At 38.9% G+C, this 25,345-nt stretch overlaps 2 protein-coding genes across 3 annotated transcripts in view; one reads left to right on the forward strand and one right to left on the reverse strand.

Annotated features, from left to right (window-relative positions):
• Positions 1 to 25,345, reverse strand: part of NT5DC1 (5'-nucleotidase domain containing 1) — a 118,642-nt gene that overhangs the window by 83,121 nt on the left and 10,176 nt on the right. The window contains exons 4-6 of one of the 2 annotated variants that reach the window (XM_061131506.1): positions 24,705 to 24,811; positions 21,334 to 21,413; positions 17,833 to 17,914 (exon numbers count right to left, since the gene is read on the reverse strand). In XM_061131506.1, coding sequence (XP_060987489.1) covers positions 17,833 to 17,914; positions 21,334 to 21,413; positions 24,705 to 24,811 — 269 coding nt within the window. Of the gene's footprint in view, positions 1 to 17,832; positions 17,918 to 21,333; positions 21,414 to 24,704; positions 24,812 to 25,345 lie in introns of both variants that reach the window. The other variant, XM_061131505.1, reaches the window with a different exon arrangement.
• COL10A1 (collagen type X alpha 1 chain) lies at positions 8,880 to 15,459 on the forward strand. Its single transcript, XM_061131842.1, has 2 exons — positions 8,880 to 9,469; positions 13,589 to 15,459. The coding sequence occupies exons 1-2, from the start codon at positions 9,316 to 9,318 to the stop codon at positions 15,457 to 15,459; spliced, it is 2,025 nt and encodes a 674-aa protein (XP_060987825.1). The 5' UTR covers positions 8,880 to 9,315.

Below are 25,345 nucleotides of genomic sequence, written 5' to 3' on the forward strand. Positions count from 1 at the left end.
GTGGACATTTTCTAATGGATTTCAAAACTCTAAGACACTTGATTCTCCATAAAAATTTTAGGTACAGTAAATAAGAGTATTTGTCAAAACATGACCAGGGACCAGGAATGACCCATAGCTATAGCAGTGCCTGAGGTTTAGCTAAGAAGTATCTTTCGATTGAATTAAAGTATAATGAAGCTAGAGTAAATATTAAGTATAACTTATGGAAAATATTTTTGGTAATATAAGTTAAATTATCAAAATTCTATTATGTTGTTCATTAAATAATGAGGTGATGTATTACCTATGGTTTTAATGGGAAAAAGTTAATTCTGCTCAAACATAAGTTTGCTAATAAATACAAGCGTGTGTGTATATATGTGTAATTATTGTTATCTAGAAGACTTAATGAGTCATAAAAAAGGGTTTATGTCTGCTTCAGACAAAATGTAAATATCAGTTTCTAGTACTAAGATTAGTATTTCTTGCAGCTCAAATATTCATTTCTTGATGATACTGAATGTGAGTCTCAAATTTTTCATCTTATAAAATTTAATGTTCTAAAATATCTATAACTCAACCTCTGAACAGTAACTTATTTTTCCCTTTCAGGGTCACATTCAGGAAAGAAGATGCTAATAGGTAGTCTGGGCAGGGAAAGAATTAATAAATGCTGTCAGTAGTCTATGAGCCTATTTTTATTTCCTGGCATATGTGTTTAATACATTGAGGATTTGAATGAATTGGTATATCAACAAGTAAATGAGGCATGGATGGGTGAAAAATTTTGAAAAATAAAGCACAGGCTAGTCTAAAAGTTATCTGTTGCCCTAAAATTATACAGTTCAGGTTTTTGAGACATTTGAAGAAATCCCTGTAAATTCCCAAGAGTATGGGCTCCTCTTCTTTCTCTCTCTATTCAGCCCCTCTCCTATACCTACACCCTTAACTCTACGCCCCCAACCATGGCTTCCTTGAGAAACACCATCTTTGGAAGATCTTACTCTGAAATTCTAACTTGATTACCAGTAGGAGGGGTGAAGGTACACAGTCGCTAGAACAGAAGCCACAGTTAACTTTCTTTTGCAAAATGGCTTTGGGAAGCAGTTGTTAATTCCCAAAGCCATGTGGGAAGCTGTGACTTCCATAAGAATTGAGTTATTTTAAGGTAAAACAGAGGCTGAAAAGACTCAGATTCAAACCAACACTGTGCAAAAGGATCCACCCCTGAGTGCCCACAAATATGAGACAAAATGCCCACACTCAATAAACACAGAAATCTGGTCTCCTAAAGCTCTTAATTCCTTCATTCAGCAAATATTTACAAGGTCAATGTTCTGCACCAGGCACTATCTGTGCACAATGGAGCGTCAGTGGTAAATAACCAGTAGTCCCTGAATTACATTCATAAACAATTAAAAAGTGTAATGATCTGGAAGATGGTTTCACACCAGAATCCATGAAATCTGGATTATAAAAAAATCAGAGCAAAGACTGTAAGAGGCTGTGTTTGGCATCTGTCTCCTTCACGAGAGTAAGACCACCAGTAGCAGGTTGCGTGCGTGCCAGGTCACTTCGGTCGTGTCCAACTCTTTGTGCCCTCTGGACTGTAGCCCACCAGGCTCCTCTGACCATGGGATTCACCAGGCAAGAATACTGGAGGGGGTTGCCATGCCCTCCTCCAGGGGATCTTCCCCTCGCTGGAATCAAACCCACATCTCCTGCGGTTCCTGCTCCGCAGGCAGATTCCTTACCGCTGAGACACCAGGGAAGCCAGGTTAGCAGCATCGAAACTGGCCACTGGCACAAAAGTAGAGATGCAAAGTTCAACAAACATTGGGGAAGACTAGCACTATGTAGAGGTTCAAATATAATGTCAGAGGTGTTTGATTCTTCAACATCAGGGTGGATACCATCATCATTCACATTTCCTGAGCATTCCCAGACATCGTTCTACCACTTCACGTACATCTTTGTTCACCTTTCAAAGTTCCTAACAAATAAAAAGAAAACAGGCTAAGACCATACAGTTTCTACAGTTCAGCCTTACTAGGATCAGAAGTGGCAAGATTTACTTTGACACAGGTGATTTAAAGATGACTGACAGAAGCTTAGAACTAAACAGGTCATGGGGCGGGGGGATGTGGAGAGGAGACACTACTATTAATAGCTGTTATATCCCTATGCTGTATAAATTTTATTTTCAATCTTCTGCATGTTCTCTAAATAGTAATTACTTTAAAAATCTGAAAGCAAGCAAGCAGACTTGAGGGATTTTATAAAGAGGGAACCAGGGTGCATGTTGGGAGCCAGACACGGCAGGAAGAGTAGTCTCTTAGCATGAGTCTACAGTGAGGGCAGAGGTCTTCCGGCCAGGTAACAAAGTTGTCTGACTAAACATTAAGTAGATGAAGCCTCAGCATTACATCAGCTGAAAACTCCAGGGTGTATTTTAATTGTTTACAGGAGCAAGTTACTGCTGCAAGGAGCATCAGTCTTGAAGGCAGGTTTCTTGGTGGTCTGTGTTGCCACCTACAGTAACTGTGCCTCACACCCTCTAAAGGATAGTGATCGTGGAGTTGTTCTGTGTATGATAATAAATGGGGGGGGGGGCGGCGGCGCAAAGAGATATAAATAAAAAGTATCACCCCATGATTTCTCCAATGAATACTTTAATTCTCTAATTTCTCCTTCCAACTTAGCAGACTGCACATGAGAAGCTGAACTTGTAAATAAAATAGGAACACACTTGAATGGAGGAGAACCTGCTGGCTGGCCGAGATCCTTGAAGATTTTAGGTCAAGGAGCCAAGAAGCTCTATATTTTAAACTCAACAGGTTACTATGAAAAGATGGTGATCTCATTAAGCACCTGAGACATAAAACTATGAGTTCTTCAAATAATGCGGCAATTTATGCACCACAGAAAATAGAATACGAAGCCTTTGTTCAAACTTTCCAAACGACTCTCAGTTTTTCTTGACCTGGCCTGAAGTTTCAGGGGTTTTCATCAACACCTGTCTTTATGCATGAATTTCTCCTTTCAAGCCCTCAGCAGCTATCTAGCCACTAAACCACATTAGCTTATTTACACAAATAGATCATTTTTAGCTCTTGGGTTCTGTAATAGGATCGACGAATGTTCTCTTAAAATGTTTTCAAGAGGAATGAGGTACAAGTAGGTGGTGGTGGAAGCTGTGGGTCTCCCAAGTGCCCTCACTAAACTCCTGGGCACCTTCCTCATTTCCATGGCTTAAAAGACTGAAGGATTAGAGGAACAGGAAAGTCAGTATCCTGCTTGGGTAAGGCCATGAACACATGAGCTTCGTCTGTGGTGTTTTACCTCAATGGGCTTCCTCATCAAAAGCCCTTTACTTCAGAAACTCAACTCAATTAAACATCAGGGAACACGACATTCATGAGAGAAAGCTAGTTTTCTCCTCTGAAGAATGAAATAACTGATCTAGATAACGTTTAACGTTCCTCATAGCTCTGAGTCTCTGAAAGAACAATAATATTCTACATCAAAAGTTTATGTAAAAAGTTCAAATGTTACAAAAACCATTATGAGTAAACTAAAAAGATAAAACTGGGAAAAACATATGCAAACTATATCATAAAAAGAGGTTTGTTTACAGGAAACAGATCACTTCTAGGAGTATGGTAGAAATGTGGTCTTAACTATATGAAAAGGTGCTCAGTCACACACTTAGTAAGAAGAATGAAAATTACTAGGCCAAGACTCCAATTTTCATTTCTAAAATGAGCAAATATCAAGAAGGTCAACAAAATCTAAATAACTCATCCTATTGGCAAGGCTGTGTAGAAACAGGAACTCTCTCACAGTGCTGGTGGAAATGGAAAATGATACAACACCTACGGTGGGGGACATCATAATATTTAACAAAATTACACCTTTTGGCTCATGTACCCATATGTAAATATATACTTATATGCATGCATGCTAAGTCACTTCAGTCATGTCCAAGTCTTTGCAACCCTATGGACTGTAGCTTGCTGGGTTCCTCTGTCCATGGGGATTTTCCAGGTAAGAATACTGGAGTGGGTTGCCATGCCCTACTCCAGGGGATCTTGCCAACCCAGGGATTGAACCCACCTGTCCTATGTCTCCTGCACTGGCAAGTGGGTTCTTTACAGTTAGCACCACCTGGAAATCCAAATATATATGTATATGGATTGTAAGTATTATATAAATGGATTATACACACACACACACACACATATATGTATTCTAGCTAATAAACAAAGAAGGAAAGATAGAATTAGGATATATAGGTAATGCTCATTCCTAGCAACATCACACACAACTAGCAATGAAGGTTTCCTGATTAAAATACACAACACCCACTGGATCTACAAAGTACCCTTGGCCAAAAAAGCATTTGTGTGTGTACATCTCAAACCTAAATCCGACTGAATCTCTAGATCTAACTACCAATTTTTCAGGAAATACAGCATACGGAGAAGCATGTTAAGCAACAGCAAAATCCAAAGTGTAGGAAACTGTGGCGGCGAGAGGACCCAGTTTCTCAGCAAATAAGCTGTAAAGGGAAAAAAGAGATGTGGATAAGAAACCTACATTCACAGGGGGAGATCAATTCAGGGAAATTCATGAATCTAAGTTGAACAAACAATAATCAATAAAAAACTATGAATATATGTATGTATACTACATATGGGCTTCCCAGGTGATGCCAGTGGTAAAGAATCTGCCTGCCAATGCAGGAGATCCAAGAGACAGAGGATCAATCCTTGGTAAGGAAGATGCCCTGGGGTAGGAAAAGGCAACCTGTTCCAGTATTCTTGCCTGGAAAACCACGGAGAGGAGCCTGGCGGGCTTCAGGCCTTGCAGCCACTGAGAGAATCAGATACAACTGAGTGACTAAGCACACATACTACATATGTGTTTGTGTATCTCTATACACATTTGTAAGTATGTATGTATATCCATATCCATCCATACATATGCGTGTGTATGTGTGTGTATACACATATAACTGAAGAAATCTGAAGTGAACTAAAGCATCTGATAATATTAAGAAACAGTTAATTTTGGGTGTATGCTGAAAATACTACTTTAAAGAAAAATAACTTACTTTCAGGAGAAATATACTAAAATTTTGCGGGTGAATTGGTACAATATATTCCCTGGTGGCTCAGACGGTAAAGTGTCTGCCTACAATTCGGGAGACCCGCATTCAATCCCTGGGTTGGGAAGATCTCCTGGAGAAGGAAATGGCAACCCATTTCAGTGTTCTTGCCTGGAAAATCCCGTGGACTGAGGAACCTGGAAGGCTACAGTCCATGGGGTCGCAAAGAGTCGGACACGACTGAGCAACTTCATTTTCACTTTCTTTCATGGGATTTGTTAAAAATGTGGGGGTCAATAGAGGAAGGATTGAGTGAGAGTGACTTGAGATTACTTTAAGTTGGGTAGTGAGTACATTCATGGTTACCATTCTCTCTACTTCTATGGATAAGACTAAATTTTTCTACAGTAAAGCTAAAAACCACATGAACAAAAACAACAAAATTTATGTGTCTAATACTAACAAGCTGGTAACAGAACACTGATATCAGACTAAGACATTCTAACTTAGAAGTCCATCATGCTCAGCTGAGGAGCTTTTTCAAAATATAGTTTCTGAACCACCATTATCTTAATGAACCCCAAAGACAGAAGGAACTGTGTTGTGTCCCTCAGGACTGTGGAGTGTGGAAAGAAGGTTGAGAACCACCTACAGTGTTTAAACGCCACAAGGGTGGGGGCTGTACATCATTCATCCAGTTCCTTTACCACCATACCTGACGTGTAGAAGATATTCAAGAAATACTTGGTGAATTAATGATAACCTGGGAAGTGGAAATGAACATGTGAGCTTAATAGCAGCTAAATGCTAGTGTGCAAAAAACATCTTCATATTTGATATTGAAAAAAAAATATTTAGGTCACTGAGTTTAAAGAGCATGACTTTCTGTTCTTTAAGTAGAATACGTTTTCATTATAAAGCCACAGTCTAGTCACTTTCAACAGCTACAGGTAAACTCCTAGAATAAAAATAGCTTTAAATACACAATTGGGTGGGGTGAAGCTAGAAAATATTCTGATTCTACAATCTGTTTTGGACAAGACAGTGCTTTTTATGTGACTAACAAAGCAAACAGTAGTCAGATTCCTTGTACTGAAATAAACACACTATTTGCAAAAAGGGTTGAACGTACAAGGCTTATTCAATAAAGACACCACATTTCCCAAAATTAAATGGGAATATAGAATGACAGATACCCACATATATTTACATATCCCCCAAAGAAGACATATGACCACTTGGTATGGATTTTGTCTGTAATAATTACTAAATGGAGCCAAGCCCACCGTCTCACCACAGAAAACAGCAAAATACCTCAAGTGCAAGAATTACCTAATTTTAAAGCTGGGAGGAATTTAGAAACTAATCCAAACTTTTCACTGTGTTGATGAAAAAATGAACACCTAGAGAGGTTAAGGTGAAAAGCTCTGGAAATAGTTGGAGCAACCACAGATAAACACATGGTCTACACAGGTGCACAGAATAGAGAGCGGAGAATTAATCTTTGAATTTTCACGTGAATAATAAAGAACAAGGTATCAGTCTCGATTATAAACAAATAAGTATGTGTCACCATATATACACATAAAAATACTGGAATATACATTTCTAATAAATCCTTTTAAAACAAATTCTATAACCTAGTATTCAAGGGCGTCCATGATGTTACCCCACCTACTTTTTCAAAATCTTTTCCAAGAGAACCAACCACAGTACCTGGAAGGCAGCCATTTCTCTCTCTTATCTTTTGTGGTCTCACAGATGTAGTAGAGGACATAATATAATTACAAAAAGTATTATTCCATAGATAATTCTCAAGTGATGAAAGAATGATCACAATATATAGAACAGATAAGCAACAAGGCCCTACTGCATAACAAAGGGACTATATTTAACATCCTGTGTGAAGCCATAATGGAAGAGAATAAAGACAGAATATGTGTGTGTATGTATAACTGAATCACATTGTCATACAGCAGAAATTAATATAACATTGTAAATCAACTATACCTCCATAAAAATGAATGATTAGAAAATACAATATAAAACTTTTCAATTCTCCTGTTACTCAGAACTGATATAAAAGTCATATTTCATATGAATCTGTGAATATTATATAGAGACATATGGGACATGGTAAGTTTTTAAATATAGCAACTAATAAAAGGTCTGAAAGTGAGAGTTAAGAAAGAAGGCAGTGAGATGAGTTATCCATTTATATTTCTACAAGATGCTAGGCAAGGCTTAGTTCAAAATATATGCAGAAAATTACATGCAGGGGAGGAGGAAGGGAAGAAAAAGAACAAACCCTTATTTCATCTACTAGTCAAACATTTAATTTCAATTATTGATCAATCCTGAATCCATACCACTTTAATTCTACAGAGATTTTTTTTAAAAAAACATATCTATGCTTATTATGGAATTTCCCTTCTCACCTACTTCATCTGTAAAGTTGATGTGATTTAGCTCCAAAATGACAAAAGGAAATAAGAATCAGAATTTGGCCTCTCAACTTGCTGTTATTAGATTCTTCAGGATCCTGAAAACTGATTTCAGAGTCTCCTATTATTGCTAAAGAGAACACTAACTACTGAAAATCACAATGGTAACATTTACTTTTATCTTTTGGGGGAAAAATGTTTCTAATGAGCTGATTCAAGATCCTTGAAGCAAACTGCAAGGTAAACCGATAATACTTTCAAAAAGCTCAAAGCAAAGTCTGAAGATTATTTTCTGAAATGAACACAGCAACCTCATTTAAATGGACATGATATGATATTATCAAGTTAAGAGTTTTTGTACCTCCTCCACTGCAACTCCAAAATAAAACCCAAAATTAAGCAATAAAATCTGAAGCCATCTACCGAACACAGTAAGTAGAGTGTTGGGAACAATGAATAAATCCTTCAGGGTAATTACACTGCCAGCTCTAAATTTACGGATGTCTTGCTTCTGTTTGAAAAATTTTTAATATTTAAATGCAAAAACTAAAATGTTTATATGCTAACCATATTTTATATTTCTCTTATTAACATCTGAGGGCTTACATTAAAAATCTTGAAATACAAGACAGCATACCTACATTTTCACTATTGTGCTTCTTCCAAGCCTAAAAATAAGAGTTGGGGTATGCTATTTTCATAAAAATTTAGCAACATTCATGGACACATTGATGGCTTTATGTAATAAGTGAAGAATTTAGGTGATGGTTTAAACCCACACTCCCCTCCAAAAGACTTCTTTCCCTATTTTACATGGTCCCAAGTATTTTCAACCAAGTAACACAAGAAGGTGCTTTCTAAAAATAAAGGGGCTAGGATTACCCCATCATGAACTAACAACCTAAACATCTGAGTAATAACTTCTAAATTAAAATCACAGAAAAAAGATGGTCCATTGCTAAAACTATTAATATATATTTAAGACAAAGAGTTTATTTTTCAATAAGAAAACAAGGAAAAAGAGCCCAACCTGATCTTGTATGCCTGCCCAATAGAACTTTCCACCATAATTAGTGCTTTCCACCTCTGGGGCAGGGGGAGGAGCTTAAACTCAGGGTAACCTCATGGAGCAAGGGAAAAAACAGTATAAATACTTCAGGACAGCTCTGGAGAGGGCATCTTCTGCAGTGCTCACCTGGGCACAGAGGAAGGCACGAGCGCTGGTAGGAAACCACCTCGAGGAGCTCCTAGAGTCTGGGTAAGTCTGCCGGTAGATCTCCATGTCAGCGTATTTGGGGAAAAGTCTCACTTATTTGTTTTTTTTTTTTTGGGATTTAAAATAATGGCTTTCCACTAAAATCACTCAGAAAGTTTAATTTGCAGCTGTCTGTAAAATATAGTCTTAATTAAACTATATTTGCAAAAACATGCTGTAATCTGAATTTCAGTGTTTTTGAGACTATTGGTAACTTCAGTCTGTATCAAAGATCCTGAGTTATTTAATACAGACATCCAACTGTAGTTTCTGTGTTTCTTTTATTGAAATCATTTTTTTTTCCACTTGATTATCTGGATGCGGTTTTCAAAACCGACTAAGACATGTATTTGTATAATTAACAAAATTATAACTCTCAATTTATGGAATATATTCAGGATATATAGAATAAGGTTAAAAAGTAGATGAAGAGTTCATCTATGCAACATTAGAAAAATAAAACAGGTCAATAATGAAGCTATGTGAAATTATTCTTTTCTGTTTTTCAGAATCCAGCTGAGATCATGCTGCCACAAACAGCCCTTTTGCTGCTAATATCCTTGAACTTGGTTCATGGAGTGTTTTATACTGAGCGATACCAAACACCTACAGGCATAAAAGGCCCACCATCCAACACGAAGACACAGTTCTTCATCCCTTATGCCATAAAGGGTAAAGGTAAATTGAACTACATATTTTGCTCTATTAACTAGTGGGTTGTTGCTTTATATAACCTTAATGATCTCTTTAGCAAAATGTTTTTTAAATTTTATTTGGCATTAAATTACCTTCAAACTCCTTACACAGCCCAAAATGATTTATGATAAAAGTAGGTCTATTCAAGAACATCCATATCCTTTACACAAGAATAGCAGAAAGACATACCTTGAGAATATTAGGTGTAGAATTTTTTCCCTCAAATGTGTGCTTTTTGCACAAATAATTACCCATAATCTAGACATATTAATCCAACCAAATTAGTCATGTTTAAATTGCTTTAACCAAAAATAACTGTCCATTGTACACAAAAAGAGTAGCAGGTTTATATATCTAAATGCTTACACACACTTCTTTTTACAACTTATTTTTCTAGCTTACAAATCCATACAAAATTGAGTGTTAGCTATCCAATAACATGAGATCCCCTCAAGAGAAATTTAACAGGCAAATGAAGTAGCAATTCTCATAATTCCTTTAATGCACTTTGGTTTAGTTTAGCAGTTAAGTGAACAGACCTAACTGCTTCATGCAACCCTGAGTTAGTTATTTATCCTCTCTAGGTTTTAGCTCACTCATTTGTAAAACAAGGAGCATCTATTTCAAACAGCTGTTCTGAGACTTAAATTAGTTAATATATAAAGTGCTAAAGGGTTAGCTATTACTACTACTGCTTCTATTTTTCACACTACTTCCATTATTTCTACTTCGATTATTACTTCTCTCCTCCTCTTCCTCTTCCTCCTACTCCAGTACTGGTGGTGTAGCCTTAGGTAAGTTTTAACTCTGTTCTTGAATCTGTTCTTCATCTGCTCAGCTTTCTTGACTATTATGAAGAGTACTGATATCATGTATATAAAATACTAACAAATCCTCAAACAAGGGCAACTTTTAGGTTCATATTCACCAATTTCGTTTAATAGCTATCTGGCACAAACTGCCTGCTACATTACTGAATTACACTGAATAATATGAACTGACTGTAGGATTCAAATTTCTTTTCCATAGTATCTTTCCATTATGCTTACCTATTTTATCCTATAAAGCTAAGAATAGTTGTCATAAGATTTAAAAATTATGCTTCTGGAGATGACTATTTTTAGCAAACTGAATGTATAGGATTGTCTTTTTAAGAAGATGAAATTTTAAATGTTTCATGTTAAGGTAGCTTAATGAAAAGAAATAAATGCATAAGTACTCAATAGATACCTTTCAATGCTCAAATACAAATACAGTATGAGAAAGAAAAAAGTTAGGAAAAGAATAAAAGACAAGAAAATCTGATACTTTGCTTGAAGCAACAAACGCAATTTGAAATGCTATGACAAGCAGCACTGAATTACACTCTGTATGATCACAAATTCAGACTCTTTGTAGCTTACAAGATCATAAAAAACAGTTGTGAATTGAAATAAAATGCACCACCACTATTAGAAGTTTAAAATATTTTCTATCTTTTCACAATAATATACTATATCATTTTGGTTTTTCTTTTGTAGAAAAAGTGAAAAATATATCTTGCTAACAAATGAAAAATTTAGAAGCCATATTTTAACTATTAAATCCACTTTAGTCTACTTGGTAATACAAAGTAGAAACAAATACATTATTATCCACCAGCAATTAAACGAAGACAAAAGCCCACAATTTATATGAAACACTGAATTGCTAACAGATATACAAGAAATTCCTGTGCAGTTTGCTAGGCACATCTGTTCAAAAAGGTTAAAAGAGAACTCAGTCAAAACACACTAAATTATGCTGCAGAGGGTTTCATTACTGGTGAGTACACGGGAACCATACTCTGACACAATCAACCACTATGTAGACATTTAAGAAACTTCTCTCCTGGAACCTACCAGGGTAACATTCTAAGTGACAGAGATCACTGTCTTTGGAGTTTCAGTCTCAAATTGGGCTCAATTCAGTCGTTCACAGCAAGACTTGCTTTTCCTCTCTACTTTAACAGTGAAACAGATTTCCAATCAGACCAAGACAATTATTTTTATATAGACATGATCTTTATAAGATTCCGAAGCAAACCCCAATTTAATGATTTGCATTTTAAAAATGTCCTATTTTACTGCAAACCATTAAGAAATCCTTTATTCATTCATTCTATTTGTAAGGCATCAACACTCATTCATATAGACACATCACATATGTACAGTAACATCACCAACAATATGTGCTAATATACGGAAATCTTTTCCATAAATTAATTTTTCTCATAGTCTTTTTCCTCATGTCATTTTCTGAAAATCAATGGGTAAATAAAACTACACATTTGTTTGAAAAATGAAATATAATTTCTAATTAGTACAACATATAAAGATACCCAAATGACTTTCCTATTTCAGTACATGTTTTAATGAGTATGCTCTGTATTTATACTTCATTTGTTATCAAATGTTTTCCAAATACCAGGAACATCTCTACTTAAGAGTATACATTAGCAACTACTGTTGGCTGACTACTTCTTACATGCCAGTTAATTAATACGAAAGATTTAAAAAATATAGTAATGTACCAACTAACATTTGAAAGAAATGATACCCATAAAAATATATTTTCACAGGCAATTTTCAATTCAACTCATTTAATATCAATTTCATTTTAGTCTTCATTTTGATATTTAAAGCCATTAAAGATTTAGTTAAACAGAGTTGAAGCATATTAACATGTTTTATACAAAAAAAAGATGGAGCTCAAAAGTTACAGTTCTAAGTCATTTTCAGGGTTTTGACCAAACTACTCAACTACTCTGACATCTACTAAATCTACCATTACTATGAACCATTTTCTGACAGCATAAGAATCTAATGTGAATAGTATACACAGACATTCTAACTATATTTCTGAGAATTTATTAAACAGAAAATTAATTTTAAATAAATCCCGCTAGTAGATATTTTAAAACATAAGTAGCTTCAGTACCATCTTTGCTAGCTATAGAAGAATTTCTGAGAAAAAAAGACTATTTTATCTAGAGGCATATGATAACACTGCCTAAAGATCCTTTGACATGGTAATACTTCCCCAATAGTGTATCCTAAAGTCAGCCATGCTGTTACACCCCACCTTTGAATGACTAAAACCAAAACTCTGGACACCTCTTAAAACACTTATCACACGGACACTTGTTTTATTCCCCTTGGGACTATGGTTCTTACAGGATATGTTTTGTACTTTTCTTATATTTACAGTTCAATAACAGATTTCACATTATAGGCACTGAATAATTTTTTAGTTTACTAGTAGAAGTATTTAGCTTAAATGGACCCACAGATCTATGAAATCAACAATATCTGCATTAATCAAAGAAAATTTTATTAAACCATTTTAATACTATTTTATGTACCTTGCACATTAATTCTCTAATTCTTTTTTTTGTCTTTTCTTTTTTTTTATTAGTTGGAGGCTAATTACTTTACAATATTGTAGTGGTTTTTGTCATACATAATTCTCTAATTCTTATATTTCAATTTTAAGTCAACAACAGAGAACATAAGAGCTCATGCTTTGTACTGAGGTCAAAAACAACCAAACGAAAGAAAACCCGAAATCTAAACTGTTTTCAGCAGGGTTGTGGCAGATGTAAATTAAAACAGACTGCGTTTCTCCTTTATCTTATAGGATAGCTTTTGTGAAGGAAAGTTGTTTTAGTTCTTAAGCCTGTTCCTTATTCTGTACTTGCCTTTTCCCTCTTTTCCTATCAAATGCCTTTTTCCCCTTTTTTTCTAGGTAGATGATTTTCCTAAAATAAATGTGCTAAGTTTACCTCCAATGCACTCTTATTCTAAATGAATTCTTCAATCTCAGCTCATTTTCATGGATCATTAGGACGTAATGAAAGTAAGATGGTAGCCACGGTCTTGTGAAACCATCTTCTCTAGCAGTATGTTTTCAAACAATATAGATGTCTGAAAACAATATAAAATTGTCTAAAACCGTTTAAGACCAGTCTATCAAAATGGTCTGACTGACACTGCAACCCCCTGTCCTCATTTATACTTTGAGAAGCAGTGGTTTCTTAGCATCACTGACCCTTACCCCATGTGCTCTGCTCATGTCTCTCAGGTGTGTCGCTAAGAGGAGAGCAAGGCATCCCCGGTCCACCAGGCCCCGCGGGACCTCGAGGGCACCCAGGCCCATCTGGACCACCAGGAAAACCCGGCACCGGAAGTCCTGGGCCCCAAGGACAGCCAGGGTTGCCAGGACCGCCCGGACCTTCAGCCACTGGGAAGCCAGGTTTGCCAGGACTCCCAGGAAAACAAGGGGAGAGAGGACTCAATGGACCAAAAGGGGATATTGGACCAGCTGGTTTACCAGGACCACGGGGCCCACCAGGGCCGCCCGGAATCCCCGGTCCAGCTGGAATTTCTGTTCCAGGAAAACCTGGGCCCCAAGGACCTAGAGGAGAACCAGGTCCCAGGGGCTTTCCTGGAGAAAAGGGTGCGCCAGGGGTCCCTGGACTGAATGGACAGAAAGGGGAAACGGGGTACTGTGCTCCTTGCCGCCCAGGTGAGAGGGGCCTCCCAGGTCCTCAGGGTCCCACGGGACCACCTGGCCCTCCTGGAGTGGGGAAAAGAGGTGACAATGGGTTACCAGGACAGCCAGGCCTCAAAGGCGACCAGGGTGTTCCAGGGGAAAGGGGACCAGCCGGCCCACCAGGCCCCCAAGGCCCCCCTGGGGAACAAGGACCAGAAGGCATTGGAAAGCCAGGAGCCCCTGGAACTCCGGGCCAGCCAGGGATCCCAGGGATGAAAGGTCATCCTGGGGCTCCAGGACCAGCTGGGCTCCCGGGCGCTCCCGGCTTTGGGAAACCAGGCTTGCCAGGCCTGAAGGGACAAAGAGGACCTGTGGGCCTTCCAGGGAGTCCAGGTGCCAAAGGGGAACAAGGCCCAGCAGGTCATCCCGGGGAAGCAGGTCTGCCCGGACCCTCAGGGAATATGGGACCCCAAGGACCAAAAGGCATTCCAGGCAACCCCGGGCTCCCAGGCCCTAAAGGTGAGATGGGGCCAGTGGGGCCTGTGGGAAACCCCGGGGCAAAGGGAGAAAGGGGCTCCTCTGGCTTAGATGGAAAACCAGGGTACCCAGGAGAACCAGGTCTCAATGGTCCCAAGGGTAACCCAGGGTTGCCGGGCCCAAAAGGTGACCCTGGAATCGCAGGATCCCCTGGTCTCCCAGGCCCCGTGGGTCCAGCAGGAGCTAAAGGAATGCCAGGACACAATGGCGAGGCTGGGCCCAGAGGAGTCCCTGGAATACCCGGTACTAGAGGTCCCATTGGGCCGCCAGGCATTCCAGGATTCCCTGGAGCCAAAGGCGATGCGGGAACCCCAGGGCCTCCTGGCCCAGCGGGCATAGCGGTCAAGGGCCTCAATGGACCGACTGGGCCTCCAGGGCCTCCAGGGCCAAGAGGCAATGCTGGGGAGCCTGGTCTCCCAGGGCCCCCAGGGCCCCCAGGCCCTCCAGGCCAAGCAGCCCTGCCCGAGGACTTTGTGAAGGCAGGCCAAAGGCCGTTTGTTAGTGCCAATCAGGGAGTAACAGGGATGCCTGTGTCTGCTTTCACTGTTATCCTCTCCAAAGCTTACCCAGCTATAGGTACTCCGATCCCATTCGATAAGATTTTATATAACAAGCAACAGCATTATGACCCAAGAACTGGAATCTTTACCTGTAAGATTCCAGGGATATATTACTTCTCTTACCACATCCATGTGAAAGGGACCCATGCTTGGGTAGGCCTGTATAAGAACGGCACCCCTGTGATGTACACCTATGATGAGTACGTCAAGGGCTACCTGGACCAGGCTTCGGGGAGCGCCGTCATTGACCTCACCGAGAACGACCAGGTATGGCTCCAGCTGCCCAACGCAGGCTCCAGCGGGCTCTACTCCTCTGAGTACGTCCACTCCTCCTTCTCAGGATTCCTGGTAGCTCCCATGTGAGCCCCCTCCCACCGAGCTAGCACAAATCCGCTTGAAAAGGCATTCCCCAACTCCACCCCACCCCACGAAATGCATATGGAGGTAGGCTGAAAAACTGTGACTGATTTTAGTTTTCCAAAGTACAGGTCTGAGCTCTCAGATACAGCAAACATATGTGAAGACCCTCTTTAGATTCTAGTCAGCAGTCCTAAAACTTCTAAAAGTTGTCTGGGAACTCCTTCAGTATTTAAAAATTTCATCCTGCTAAGTTAAAAAAACATCGCAAAAAAACCCCGAAATGTGATGCTAAACCATGTCAAATTTGATTTCAGAAGTTCAGCATTTCCTTTTAAAAATAAGTCTTGCTTCTGACAATTAACAGGAAAATTTTCAGGAAACATTCGGGAGATGTCATCTATCTTTATGGGACTTAAATACTTGTATATTCAAATTTAAAAAACACTATATACCCTGAGATCTTTCTGATGGTGCATTACTCGAAGGTTTAAGTGGCCCCTTTTGTCAATATCTATTCAAGTATACAGGTGCATATAGACTTTTTACAGCTCTCATAAGAAACCCAAAATATTAATGTTAAAGTTAATCTGAAATGCAAGGTGCTTTAGTCATGAACCTTTTCAAACGTTTCTGTGGATTGCTGAAAGCTTTCTATATACCCTTTACAACTTGGAAATGGTGTCTAATCTATTTTATTTATTTGACACAAGTGTGATTAATTTGTTTTAATGACTTCTTGAGTCTTACATAATGTTAATATGATTTTGTGGGTTTATAGAGTATTAGCATATGTACCTTGGGCCTCCCATTCCAGTGAAATTGTAGTATCAAGGGTTTCAAAATCTGACTAGAAACGAAAAGATTATTTATTTCTGCTCTGTACTGTATTTTAATGTTTCTGTTTAAAACTCTTAAGCTGTGCCTCATGAAATGTTTTATCTACTCCTTATTTACAATGCAATAAAATAACATCAATAGATGATTATATTGAATTTATTTTTTTTATGTTGAATTTATTTGAAACCAGCAATTTGCTATTCTCAACCACTCTTTTAAGGGTTTTCATTTTACAAAGTTAATAAAAAGTAAAATGATAAAGTGGTGGGTAGCTTTTGCAAGGGTCATGGATATACCCTTCTATTGGAGATGGGCATTTCCACACACCCAAGCACTCACTGTGGACTGTGAAAAGCCATCAGACAGAACCACATGTGATCTAGAGGGTGAAGGGCTGGTGACTGGGAATAGAAAAGTAAGATAATCACCTAAGTCAGTGATATTCTTCTAGGAAGGAAAGAAGCAGGCAGCAGAGAAACATGTAGTTTGAATAAGTATCTGCAGTTACTATTCACTGCCTCGACATGTTTTTAGTCATAATATTTGGATCATTTTAATGGCTTAAATGACATTAAAAGGCAGGCAAGAATTTTTATGCCAATCAAAAGGCAACATTTTTATTTTTCTCAGCTGAAAAACACTGCCTGTGAGCATCCATCAGTCCACTGGCTGAATTAGGACAGTCTGTTCAAGTCACACAGGTACCATACTATAAAGGGATGTCTTAATGCCTTAGAAGCAATGTCTCTGTGTAACCCAAGGAAACCTGTGGATAGAACTGTAAAAACTTGGGCTTGGGTTGGTGATCTCTGCTCCCATTCTGTGTGAGCTCAACCTGCTTTTAAGCAATGAGAATAGAATTTTCACTCTTCCTGTCTGTCTGTAATTACGACACTAATGGTTACAGCTATCACCAATCTCATTTACAGCTATCATCAATCTCATTTCCAAGCCAAGAAAGAGCAAATTCTGGGGCAGCCACAAAAGGGTCCTACCGGTAAGCATGTAAAAGACAGCATCTCTTAGAAAACTGGCAATGATGGCCATTAAACAGACATGAAGAAAAGAAGCTCTTAGATATATAATCAGGATCAACTTTATAGCAGTAACTAGGGCCAAATTAAATCCTAATTAAGGTACATAAAAAATAGGTACCTTCTAAGTAATTCATTAGATACACAGCATTGAACAAACATCTAAAGCCTCTCTTCAAGAAATGGAGACACAGACATAGAGAATGAACTCGTGGACACAGCTGGGGAAGGAGAGGGGTGGACAAGTTGAGAAAGTAGCACAGACATGCATACACTATCATGTGTAAAACAGATGATTAGTGGGAAGCTGTCATATAACACAGAGCCAGCCTTGCACTCTGTGATGACCTAGAGGGCTGGATGGGGTGTGAGGGAGGCTGAAGAGGGAGGGGGATATATGTATAATTATGACTGATTTCTGCTGATGTATGGCAGAGACTACTGCAACACTGTGAAGCAATGATCTTCCAATAAAAAAAATAAAGTCTCTCTTCACATTACTCACCTTTAAAAGCTGACATTTTATAATTATGTTGTATACCAGCGACTATGTCCTTCCAAAAATCAAATGGTTTTTGACCATTGTTCTGCTAAAGAAAAAAAAAAACCAAATCCAAATGTGACACATGTTATTACATATTCTGTTTTTAAGCACAGTATAAAACACTTGACAAACAGCTATAATATTACTGTACTCTAGGGATTCATCTTTTAGGAAATAGAACAGATTAATAAACTTCTCACTTTTCCAAATGTGATTGTAGAAAAATATCTTCCATGAAAATCACTGCTATAGTGAAGTATATACATAAGACTAAATATTAATGTAACCCATATAACCCAAATAAAATAAAAATTTCCATGCATTGTGAAGTCTAAACATTACACACTACTTTTAACACATGAACAAATCTACAATGTTATAGCTTAGGAGATATCAGGATATGTCACTTGCTGTACCATGGCATTAATGGAGCTAAAAGGCCCACAGTCTTAAAACCGCAAAAGCTGGTTACTTTACAATTCTATGCACATTTACCTGAGTTTCAGTATACAAGAGCATCAAATCTCTACATGTGAGATGAAGGAGGTTCCTAACCCAAAATTCAAATCATTTTTGCTAAGTTTTTTTTTTAAACCCAGAAAGCAAGTAAACAGGAAAATACATAAACCTATAGCTCCATGCTTCCTTGGAGACATTAACCAGTGTCCTTCTATATAAACAAAGACCAACTACTAGATAGTATTTAAATTATATCAAGCCCAAAATATTTAAAGACCAGTGCATTTGTTTACAGTCACTATAAAATGAGAAGCTGACTACATCCCATACTAACAACTTCTACAAGCCAGAACTTTGGCTCAACAGAAACTTTCACAATCACATGACTGTAATTCTGATTCAAAAATAAACCATCATCTAGTTCTATCAGAATGCAGAGTTCCAAAGAATAGCAAGGAGAGACAAGAAAGCCTTCCTCAGTGATCAATGCAAAGAAATAGAGGAAAACAACAGAATGGGAAAGATTAGAGAGCTCTTCAAGAAAATTAGAGATACCAAGGAAACATTTCATGCAAAGATGGGCCCAATAAAGGACAGAAATGGTATGGACCTGACAGAAGCAGAAGATATTAAGAAGAGGTGGCAAGAATACACAGAAAAACTATATAAAAAAGATCTTCATGACCCAGATAATTACGATGGTATGATCACTCATCTAAAGCCAGACATCCTAGAATGCGAAGTCAAGTGGGCCTCACTATGAACAAAGCTAGTGGAGGTGATGGGATTCCAGTTGAGCTATTTCAAATGCTAAAAAGGATGATGCTGTTAAAGAGCTGCATTTAATATGCCAGCAAATTGGGAAAACTCAGCAGTGGCCACGGGACTGGAAAAGGTCAGTTTTCATTTCAATACCAAAGAAAGGCAATGCCAAATAAGGCTCAAACTACCGTACAGTTGCACTCATTTTGCATGCTAGTAAAGTAATACTCAAAATTCTCCAAGCCAGGCTTCAACAGTACGTGAACCATGAACTTCCAGATGTTCAAGCTGGTTTTAGAAAAGGCAGAGAAACCAGAGATCAAATTGCCAACATCTGCTAGATCACTGAAAAAGTGAGAGTTCCAGAAAAACATCTATTTCTGCTTTATTGACTATGCCAAAGCTTTTGACTGTGTGGATCACCACAAACTGTGGAAAATTCCTCAAGAGATAGGAATACCAGACCAGGAAGCAACAGTTAGAACTGGACATGGAACAACAGACTGGTTCCAAATAAGGAAAAGGAGTACATCAAGGCTTATATTGTCACCCTGCTTATTTAACTTATATGCAGACACCATCATGAGAAATGTTGGGCTGGATGAAGCACAAGCTGCAATCAAGATTGCCAGGAGAAATATCAATAACCGCAATATGCAAATGATACCACCTTCACGGCAGAAAGCGAAGAACTAAAGAGCCTCTTGATGAAAGTGAAAGAGGAGAGTGAAAAAGTTGGCTTAAAGATCAACATTCAGAAAACTAAGGTCATGGCATTTGGTCCCATTACTTCAAGGCAAATAGATGGGGAAATGATGGAAACTGTGACAGACTTTTATTGTTTTGGGTTCCAAAATCACTGCAGATGGTGACTGCAGCCATGAAATTAAAAGACGCTTACTCTTTGGAAGAAAAGTTAGGACCAACCTAGACAGCATATTAAAAAGCAGAGACATTACTTTGTCAACAAAGGTCCATATTGTCAAAGCTGTGGTTTTTCCAGTAGTCATGTATGGATGTGAGAGTTGGATTACAGAGAAAGCTGAGCGCCGAAGAAGTGATGCTTTCCAACTGTGACTGTGGTGTTGGAGAAGACTCTTGGGAGTCCCCTGAACTGCAAGGAGATCCAACCAGTCCATCCTAAAGGAGATCAGTCCTGGGTGTTCATTAGTAGGACTGATTTTGAAGCTGAAATTCCAATACTTTGGCTACCTGATGTGAAGACATGACTCTTTTGAAAAGACCCTGATGCTGGGAAAGACTGAAGGTGGGAGGAGAAGGGGACGACAGAGGATGAGATGGTTGGATGGCATCAATAACTCAATGGACATGAATTTGAGTGAAGTCTTGGAGTTGGCGATGGACAGGGAGGCCTAAAGTACCGCAGTCCATGGGGTCGCAAAATCAGACACGACTGAGCGATTGAACTGGACTGAACTGAGGCCTATCAGAACCATCACTGTCATTTTTAAAGACAATATATGCAGAAAAGAAAGTGATTCTGGCATAAAACCAATTTATGTTCATAGTTCTTAAGCTCTAAGTATAAACTGATATAACCAGAGATCTTTTTAATCCTGATACCTAGGACAAAGAAAAAAGTCTATATACATTAAACTATGCTCAAAATGATGATTTTTAACATTTCATCCCATTTTTCTGGTTTTATACTATTTAACAATGCTTAAAAAGACACATGGAATTTCCTTACATTTCTTTTATTTATTTATTTTAAAAACTCTGCTAATGAAACCAAGAAATATTTCTCCACACGCCAAGTTTGGTATTTTCTTTTTCTAGATTGTTGCATCCCCTGCTGGAGAACAGGTTTATTATCCTTAGGTATGGTCGTTATTTAATTTTCCAAAAATACTTTGACCAATTTCCTTCTGTCTTTCCTCCTTGGTCACCTCTGAAACCACAAAGGAAATTGAGTAAAATCTCAACTCAGAAGACATATATAATTAAGTCCTCTGTGTGTGTGTGTGTGGGCTCAGTCGCTCAGTCATGTCCAACTCTTTGCAATACCATGGACTGTAGCCCGCCAGGCTCCTCTGTCCATGGGGATTCTCCAGGCAAGAATACTGGGGTGGGCTGCCATGCCTTCCTCCGGGGGATCTTCTCAACTCAGTTCTCCCGCATTGCAGATGGCTTCTTTACCATCTGAGCTACCAGGGAAGCTCAAAGTCCTCCGATTTATGGCCACATACCATAGTTTCTAGGAAATGAGTCCCCACTCACCTTTGTTAAAGAGTCTACCACTCTGGCACATAGAAGAGCTCCAGGCAGGTCAAAGTAGTTATCATAAAAGTAGTATTTTCCTAAAAAGAACACAATTTTAAACTGGGATCAAATTAATGCCTCATTTATGTGATACGGAAACTTGGCTAAAGAGGCTGTATTTTGGTTTGGTTACTTAAAGGGGCTTCTATTGAAATTCAGAACCACTCTACTACAGCCTGTCATCCACTGTCTTTTAAAGAAGGCGTCAGTTATAATGGCTCTATTAATATTAAAAAGTTATAATAAAATATGATATGCATAAGTTAAGCATTTTATTAAGAACATTTTTAATATAAAAATTAAAGACTATATCATAAACATGAAATAGATTATGAAAAAGTCACGATTTGTATTATCAGGGTCACTGAATTTCAAAACCATCAACCTAACATTGGAGTACCACGAAGTGCATTCACTAATCTGTGTTGGTTGATCCCCTGGAGTCTCACATTCAATCTTTATGCAACTTCAGACAAATTTCAGTACAATGTAAGAACAGCCAGGGTGAGAAAAGAAATTAAAAAAAGTGTCCTCACATCATGCGAGGACACAGTGTCGGCTTATCCTAGAAAAACTTACAAGCACAGCAGAGGCACACTCTAGATATTGGAGAGCAGAGGGTCTGATTTATCCTCCTTGGCCTGAGGCTAGAATTCAAGTTGAGCCCTTCCTTGGCACTGACAGCACTTTTGAATCTGCTGTCCCTGGGCAGAAGACACTTTTAAGAACCCATGTCACATCCCCTCGGTCCATGGCTGACCCCAACCTTAGCTGTGTTGAACACCACTGTCTCTCCTCAAGCCACACCCTCTCTCTGGAAGCCTCTAGAGCCCATGTGGCAAGCCTCAATGGACAGGTCAGGAACCAGGGAATGCAGGCCCCAACTTCCTGTCCCTTGGGTTGACAATTCTGGGAAGTGCTCTCTGCGCTTCTCCTCAGAAGTCCTGGGGGGATCCAGGGCCCTTCTCTGTTCTCTCCTTTCATGTCACATCCTCACTGCTATCTTGCTCCTGCAGACTGCAAGCAGGAGCCACCACTCTGCTTTGAGCACAAACCTCAGAGTCCTCTCTCCTGAGAACTCCTGGTACAAAGAGGAATCAAACAGAATCACCAGGTGGAACTGGATTTCAGTTTAATGTAAGGGAGTACTTTTCAAATGGTCACCATAACTTTTATTCAGATTATTGTAACTGCCTGCCCCTTTCCTCCATTTGTAAGCTATGTATGAGGTTATGGAACATAGCGGTCTTCTGTCTGTCTCTACTACGCTCAATTTCCAGTATGTTGTAGGCACTCAATAAATGCTTGTTGAATGATCCAAAAATTGAATGGATTACAGCCAACCTTTGAACAACACAGGTGTGAACTGCACAAGTCCACTTTTACGTGTATTTTTTCAACATGTAAATAAATACAATAAATACTATAGCAGTACACGATCTGTGACCTGCAGTAGGTTGAACCCACAGATGCAGAAACTCAGACAGGGAGGAACTCCAAGTAGGGAGGGCTGATAATAAAGTTATACTCAGATTTTCAACTTCTTGAGGTAAGTGTCCCTAATTCCTAAGTTGTTCAAGAGTTAGCTGTATGTTGGAATGAAGTGTCACGGTAAATTAAGAGAAAACCCTCTATAAGGTCCAGATAGATGTTTATCCCTTTAAATGTTACTTAATGCCCCTCACAGATGTCAAATTACCAAGAATATAAAAGAAATAAAGTCAAAGTTCTGTTAATTCACAAACTGGCTGCATAGGTTTGTATGTCCTTTTCCTCGGTTAAGAATATTTTGGTTGGCATAGTCTTCTTGTTTTTTTTTACTTTTTCACAGCTGAAATTGTGGAGGGAACATCTCAGACGAGTTTTCATTCTTAAGAAAGGTTAGGATGTCTTTGTCAGTATGAGGAAAAGCAAGAATTTGGAGAAAAGGGAGAAGACGGCCCACATACACGTCTGCCCACACTGCTATGCTGCCAGACCACTGACACGCCAGGACTGCAGGGACTAGGGCAGCGGACAGAGATTCCCGAGGCTCACTACCCGAAGTGCGTCTAATCTGCTGGTCTGTGATACCAGAGTGACCTGCCTGAACCAGCCAGCTGGTGTCAAGTGGACCTGCCCAGTTCAAACCAGTGTTGTTCACCTCTATTTACAAGTGCCTACATCCGGACAGGGGGCACCGTGGTAAAGAACCCGCCTGCCAATGTAAGAGGCACAAGAGATGCAGGTTTGATCCCTAGGTCGGGAAGATACCCTGGAGTAGGAAATGGCAACCCGCTCCAGTAAATTCCATGGACAAAGAAGACTGGCAGGCTAGAGCTCACGGAGTCTAAAAGAGATGGACGTGAATAAGCACGCATGTTTGTACACACACATCTGGACAGACAACAGGAGTCTTCCTCACCACCTGAATAAAAAGTAAATCTATCCATTTAACTTCCTAGCTATTGTGAGTTGAGATGTGTGAAAGCATTCTATACCTTACCTCAAGGTGAAATGTTTTTCCTATCAACTTATTTTATTAAAATAACACATACTTCCTGACATTTTCTCCCTATGAGAAAACAAACCACCCAAAGACAGCAAGTATAACAAACAAAACCACGATAGCAATAAGGAATAACTCCAACTATTTTCCAGTTACTATATTTTCGAAAGGAAAATAGGTGTATTTCAAAACTGTAGTATGGGAGAAAATGGCCAAAAAAACCTAGAACAAATGAAAAACAAGACTTTTAATGAGGCCTATCTGTTTATAAGTGTTTTAATCATCCTTTATTAATTTATGCACATCTGTTGTCTATAAATACTTTTTGAAAAATCTTTTCATGCTTGCTTATGGTTAAACTCTTTAAGGAGAGTGGGAAAAAGTTGTGTAAAATCACTCGCAATAAAGGGGAAGAAAAAGATGATGGTAGAAGATACTAGAAATGGCAGTAAAGAAAAGAATTCTAGAAAACAGGAGAAGTGAGGAATATGAATGTGGGGAGAAGCAGGGAACAGAGAAAGAAAAGGATTGTGCAGGTAATGAATTAATAAAAATACAGAATAAGTAATTCTATTATTCCTAAGTGCTAAGTCTTCTTTCCTCCAGAACAAGTAAAAGGTGAATCAATAAAAGTGTTAAATAAAACAGAACCAACTGCCAAAGAGAAACCAGACACACATGGGAAGTAACACATCCAACCTCTATGAAACCACAGCTGCTCTTGTTTGCATCCTGCCCGGCAGGGGGCAAGGACAGTCTGCGCTGTGTCTTGATGTCACAGGTTCAGGGTCTAAAACAGCAGGGGAGGGAACGGCAGCACTGCCCCACACAGGAACCATACCTGACCGGAAGGCCATTCCCGTGTCGGGCATGAAGTGCTTCCACTCCTTCCTGCCGAACTCCTCCGCCAGCGCCTCTGGAGACAGCATCTTTGTGCCGTGGCTGGCCCTGGTTTGAAGGGATGAGGCATATGGTTCATCAGTGGTTCCCTTGAACACTCCCTCCTCCAGCCTTGCTATTATTAATTCACCCTAATATTACTAATGGGTTTTTTTTTTTTTTAAGAAAAAGGTTTTCAACTGGATGACTTCCCTACTTAGGATCCTATAAGCTATTTCTCTTTTTTTTATTATGTCATTTCTTAAATTTTATTTTTAAAATTTTTATTGGAGTATAGTTGTTTTACAATGCTGTGCTAGTGCCTACCATACTGCAAAGTGAATCAGCGGTACGTAAACATATATCCCCTCTTTTTTGAAAAGCATTTCTCTTGGCAGCTCTTTTTCTTCCCCCATTTCGCCCATCAACCAGCAAGTGATCAGGAGAAGTGCACTCTGAGGTCTATGCTGTGATAGGTGCCCCAGATGGATCTACAGACTACAACTTCTCTGGGAGAAATAGGACAAGCCTGGCCTAAGAAGTTGTCAACTAACTATGCAGATAAGACTTGCCTAACGGAACAATGAGGAAACTGCAGGGACT

This window comes from Dama dama, chromosome 28 (genome assembly GCF_033118175.1).
Source record: "Dama dama isolate Ldn47 chromosome 28, ASM3311817v1, whole genome shotgun sequence".
Lineage (NCBI taxonomy): Eukaryota > Metazoa > Chordata > Mammalia > Artiodactyla > Cervidae > Dama > Dama dama.

What these genes read in the sequence shown, in the direction of transcription:
- COL10A1 (XM_061131842.1), top strand. Translation starts at nt 9,316, where the DNA reads ATGCTGCCACAAACAGCCCTTTTGCTGCTAATATCCTTGAACTTGGTT. An exon ending in TTATGCCATAAAGGGTAAAG is followed by an intron (nt 9,470 to 13,588) that starts GTAAATTGAACT and finishes CATGTCTCTCAG; the next exon opens with GTGTGTCGCTAAGAGGAGAG.